This window comes from Mangifera indica, chromosome 9 (genome assembly GCF_011075055.1).
Source record: "Mangifera indica cultivar Alphonso chromosome 9, CATAS_Mindica_2.1, whole genome shotgun sequence".
Taxonomy (NCBI): Eukaryota; Viridiplantae; Streptophyta; class Magnoliopsida; order Sapindales; family Anacardiaceae; genus Mangifera; species Mangifera indica.
In genome coordinates, this window is record NC_058145.1 from 11576512 (window position 1) to 11582511 (window position 6000).

The window sequence follows — 6000 nt, forward strand, 5'->3', positions numbered from 1 at the left end:
TCTCTTTGATGCATTCAAATTAGCTACTAAATTTATCTTTTCTTTTCTAATTTTTATTCCAAGCATCAATGATATGGATGTGAGAATTCTTCAGTTATAGTAAGGTTGAATAGTTTCTTCCTAGGATTGTAGAAAAGTGTGAACAACTTCAACCTGGAGTTACTTGGAAGTACGGAACATGGATGGAAGGAGTGTACTCATATAAAGCCTCAAAAGGGGACAACCAAATGCTTGAATAAGAAGAAGTGTTGTACTAGAACTCAACTGATGACAACCATTAAAGCGATGTATATGTGGTATATCCCTTGCCTTGCATTGTAGATAATTCTCTAGGCAATGATTGACAACCTTGGTTTGTCCATCCATTTAAGGGTGGTATGTAATAGACAGTTACAGTCCCACACTTGCAGCTTGAATAACCCTTCCAAAAATTGCTGAGAAAGACTATTCCCTGTCGCTATTTATGGTATTAGGCATGTTATGTAATTTGTAGATATTATCTAGGGTTTTTTGACCTGCTGCGATCACCGAAAAAAGTTATTCAAGCCCATAAAATGAACATACTTTTATGTCCACTACCACAAATATGAGAGACTTTCAATGAGATCTAAGAAGACTCTTGATGAAGTTTAGAAAGATGTCTATAAACACCCTCGATGGAATTGGTAATGGCTGTAATAGATCATAAGCAGCTATGTTTTCAAATTTGAATATTTGACCATTTGAGCAATTACAAATGTAGTTTTTAACATCCCTCCAAACCCCTTTCCAATAAAAAATTGAAGCCAACTTCTTAGTTATTACACTGAGTCCTAAATGACTACCTATAGCATAATCTTGAAATAAGGCAACGAGGTCTTGTCTCAAGGCAGGGTCCTTTGACATCACATTCCTTCCTCCCCTTTGAAGTTTATTTTGATGTCATTAATACACCTCATAGGTATTAGGGTCTTGTTGCTTGTTTGTTATAATAGGTTGAGGTGTTCATCCTTATCCCATGACTCTTCCACTCTCTTAAGTACTTCGGACAGTAATATTTTAGGGGTTAGTTTGTTAATTTCCCTAAAGGTAGCCTAAACAGAGGATCGATTATAATATTTACCTTTCCCTCTTAAAAGACAATGTCGTAATCAAATTATATGAGCTTGACATTCCATGCTTGCTGAGATGGGGCAGTGACTTTTTGTTCTAGGAGGTGTTTCACTTTTTGATGATTTTTTTTAATTATAATATGCCAATTCACTAGATATGGTTCTCACTTTTTAATACCAAATAGAATGACCGACATTTATTTTTCATATACGGATATTAATTGATTTTTGTGAGATAAAACCTTACTTAAATTTGCAATGGGGTGTCCATCTTATATCAAAATAGCTCTTAAGCTGTCCCCGCAAGCATTTGTCTTTGTCTTTAATACTTTTGATACGCTAGGCAATGTTAGGACTAGTGTAGTGGCTTGGGATGGGAGAGAGAGAGAATACGACTAGAAATAGCAAAAGTCTTCATCTCTAATGAAAGTTTAAAAATCTTAAAAGAAAATAATTACTTTTCAAATTATTGATAAAAAAAAATTATTAGATTTTTAAATTATGAAAGAAAATATGATATATTTTTAGTTCTTTTTAATATTTTTAACTAAATTATATTTTTTTCCTTAATCCTTACAATAAATTTTAATAGAATGGTAAGTATTTAGGTTTTTAAAAATTAATAGGTGAGAAGTTTGGGATTTCACCAAACCTTGGGTGGGAATGAGTCTTTTGGCTTTTTTATTTACCAACACCTAACATATTAACGGCAACACGGAAACATTAAATGGCTGCAACTGGGGAAATTATAACGCGTAGGTTTTCAACTTAATTTTCCTTCGTTACCATTGTTAAACGACATCGTTCTGGAGTCAGATTTGCCCCGTCATCTGCTCTTCCTTCGACTCAAAATGTTTCCACGCAGACATTTTTGAAAATTCATAATGCTCTTAACTAGTTCGTTAAAATTCCTAGAACTGATATGAAACATGCGACGCTGGGCTGGTTGTCCTCATTGTCATTGGGGCCTACGCTTGAAAACCATTAGCTAGCGTACATTATGGAATATTGACAAGCAACATTAGAACGACTCCATAGTCTTTGGAAAGGAAGAAGACAGATCAACAATTCGTCTTCCAGTGGGGACTTCCACTCGCTAAGATATTAAACTCCATACGTGGCTCCAATCAGGTGGCAGTTTGAATCAAAGTCTGAGAAATGTTGCATCCAATTTCTCGGTCAGTGGAGATGAAAGATTATGTGTATAGTTTTTACTTGTGTAGAAAGCTCAATTACTGGGGCGAGGAGACTAGTGACAGAATGATGTGTCCAACTTGAGACTGATTCCATGAAGAGGAGAGGTAATTCTATATTTTAACTGAATTGATTATTGCATATAATATTAACTCTTGAAGCCAATTATTTGATAAACTTATCATTGCAATATTAACTATATGCACAATTTTACGTATAAACTATAATGTGTCTTTTTTGTGATTGAGTATTGGTTTATCTTTAATTTTTAACTATTTAATCACAAGATAATACATCGTTATTTTTGTATGCATTATTCAATTTTTTTTTTTTGGTGTGCGTTGGGTGAGAAAAATGGTATGTATCTAGTAGTAAATTTGTTCATCTCTTTGCCCCTTTGCCCTATTTGAACTTCAAAGCATGTTGAAAGCCAAGGCACTAAGTTTTTTTTTTTTAAATAAGAAAATCTCATTTAAGTCAGACTACTTTTTGAACTGAATTAATTACTATATATAAGTTAAGAGTTTAATTTTAAAATATCATTAAAGAGATTTGAACCGTTGTTCTCTTTTGAATCTCACTCTTTTAGACATTTATTCTGCCCTTTTTCTAAATTCAAATAATTAAAAAGAGAAAAAATAATTAATAATATGGGAGCTTTGAAAGGAAGGCAAGAAACAAAAAGGCTAAAAACAAAGTAAATAGACTTTTGTTCTGAGATATATCAAGAAATTTCAAATAAAGACAAAGTTTATAATATACCAATAAGATAAAACTCTGGGTTTAGTGACCTACCCAACAATTAGTAAATCAAGAATTTAATTTTAAAATATCTTGGATTTGAACCATTGACCTCATACTTGAAATCTCATATGTTTTCTACTCAAGTTATCCCTTTAGATGCTAAGTTATTCTATCATTTATCTAACTTCAAACAATTAAAAAGAAAAAAAAAAAAAATCAGCAACCTGGAAGCTTTGAACAGAAGACAAGAAAAGAGAGGCTAGAAACCAAGTAAATAGAGAGTTCAGGTTCCCATAAACAAAGCCTATCTGGTTTCATTCATCCTGCCACTTAAAAATCCAGCATGGCGCTGAAACTCATTTCGCAGTCTTTCCAAAATAGACGAATACAGGAGATCATGTGTAAAGATTGGAAATGTCAAGGGGTTATTTACTTTGGTCATTATCTGAAATTAACTTACAGAGTCAACCAGATTAATCTCTCTCTTTACACCTTAAATTTGAATTGCAAGAGTATCTTAAGACGGAGAAAACTGATTTATTGGGAGTTCAAAACTACTAACAGAAAAGAATAAATCTTTACAAAAAGCAGATCCATTTTCTCAATGGCTGCAGCTCATGGATTTCTTTATTTGTGGATAGTCTTCAATTTATCCTTGTTCTTGGCCTCTGCTCAAGTGGATGACCAGTTCATCTATCATGGTTTCAACATCTCGAAACTGCAACTGGGTGGCTTGGCAAAGATTCTTCCCAATGGTCTATTGCAGCTCACAAACACTTCTGAGCTTAAAAGCGGCTATGCTTTCTACCCTTCTCCTTTCAAATTCAACTCATCTTCCTCTCAAGCCCTTTCGTTTTCCACAACTTTTGTGTTTTCCATTGTTTCAGAAGCAGATTTCGGAGGCGATGGCTTGGCTTTTTTCATCTCACCATCTATGAACTTTACTGGCGCTGCCGCAGGTGCATATTTTGGACTCTTTAGTCGTACAAACAATGGCCTGCCTACAAACCACATCTTGGCAGTTGAGCTTGATACTGTACAAAGCCCTGAATTTTATGACATAGATGGAAACCATGTTGGAATTGATGTGAACAGCCTCATCTCTAATCAATCTGCCGCAGCTACTTACTTTTCCGATAAAGAAGACAGAAATGAGACTTTGGAGCTAGAAAGTGGAAAACTAATACAGATTTGGATAGACTATAATGGAACAGAAAAGTTATTGAATGTATCAATAGCTCCACTAAAAGTTTCAAAACCAAAGAGGCCTCTGCTGTCAACACTTATCGATCTCTCTGAAATTCTACTGGAGTCTATGTATGTTGGTGTCTCTGCAGCAACTGGTACGCGAATAAGTGATCACTATATTCTTGGATGGAGCTTCAGCAAAAGTGGACCAGCACAGACCCTTGATATTTCAAAGCTTCCATCACCTCCTCCGCTTCCTCCACCTGTGAAAACAATTGAGGGTCTAGGTCGAACTGCTACTGTTTTTCTGCTGGCATTAGCGGTTGTGCTGTTAACAGTTGGTGGAGCTGTTTACTTTGTGAGGAAGAAGAAATATGAGGAGGTATATGAGGACTGGGAAAAAGAATATGGTCCCCATAGGATCTCCTATAAGAAACTCTACAAAGCAACCAAAGGTTTCAAAGAGAAAGAGGTTATTGGACAAGGAGGTTTCGGAAAGGTGTACAGAGGTGTCCTTCCTTCAAATGTAGAAGTTGCAGTCAAGAGAATCAACCATAACTCAAACGAAGGGATGAAGCAGTTTTTGGCTGAGATTATGATCATGAGAAGGCTAAGGCACAGGAATTTGGTGCAACTCCGGGGCTATTGCAGGCGGAAGGGAGAAGTTCTATTGGCCTATGATTATATGCCTAATGGAAGCCTTGACAAAATCTTATACGGTGATATGAAACCAAACCTTAATTGGTTTCAGAGGTTCCAGATTCTCAGAGGAGTAGCTTCCGGCCTTCTTTATCTCCATGAAGAGTGGGAACAAGTTGTTCTGCATCGAGACATAAAAGCTGCCAATGTTCTTTTAGATGCCGATCTGAATGGAAAGCTAGGAGATTTTGGGCTTGCTAGATTATATGATCATGGTAGTGACCCACAAACCACTAGCCTGATAGGAACTGTTGGTTTTCTGGCTCCAGAGTTTCTTAAGACTGGAAAGGCAACAACTAGCACTGATGTATTTGCTTTTGGAGCTTTTGTGCTTGAGGTAGCATGTGGAAGGAGGCCTATGGAACCTGGAATGGTAGATTTGGCTGATTGGGTCATTGATTGCTGGAAAAAAGGAGCAATTCTTGATGTTTGTGACGCTAGATTGGAAGGCATATACGTTGAAGAGCAAATGGAGTTGGTTCTTAAACTAGGCCTCTTTTGTTCACACTCTAACCCAGAAGCTAGGCCTAGCATGAAGCAGGTGACACAGTATCTGGATGGGCAAGCAAAATTGCCAAGTATAACACCAAATAGCATTGTGATAGGCACAACAGCAGTGGAGAATGTAGCTCTTAACATTGTGTCATTAGATTTATTGCCTAGAAGTAGTTCTTCCCTTTGCTTGTCTAGTGTTGATTCAATCCTTGTGGTAGGCCGCTGAATCAAGACTTTCATGCAATAGCTGCATCCTTAGGACATAAAATGTTTGGAAGGTGAAGAGAAAATGCAGATATTATGATGTACTATGTCTCTGTACCTTGTGAAATAGTAAAACTGACACTACTTGTAGCATAATTGACTTGTTATTCGGTAAGTGTTTTTGTGCTTGCTGGCAAATTCACATGGATTCTGTTTTAGCCTTGTCCTCCATAGCATTATCAAAACAGAATGGCTAAGAGTCCAGAAATAACTGTGCTGCAGGGTTTTCAGCAAAGGGCATTGATAAATTTAGTAAATTTTCTTCCCCAGTCTCCTTTCATATATTGTATTAGAACAGAATTGCATTTAACTTTAATTCTTCCCT

General features: G+C 36.2%; 1 protein-coding gene across 1 annotated transcript; it reads left to right on the forward strand.

Moving 5' to 3' along the window:
- Window positions 1–3599: 3599 nt before the first annotated feature.
- LOC123226216 (probable L-type lectin-domain containing receptor kinase II.1) lies at window positions 3600–5771 on the forward strand. The gene has a single exon (XM_044650751.1). It carries the CDS (start codon window positions 3634–3636, stop codon window positions 5635–5637), a length of 2004 nt encoding a protein of 667 aa, XP_044506686.1. The 5' UTR covers window positions 3600–3633; the 3' UTR covers window positions 5638–5771.
- The last annotated feature ends 229 nt before the right edge of the window (window positions 5772–6000 follow it).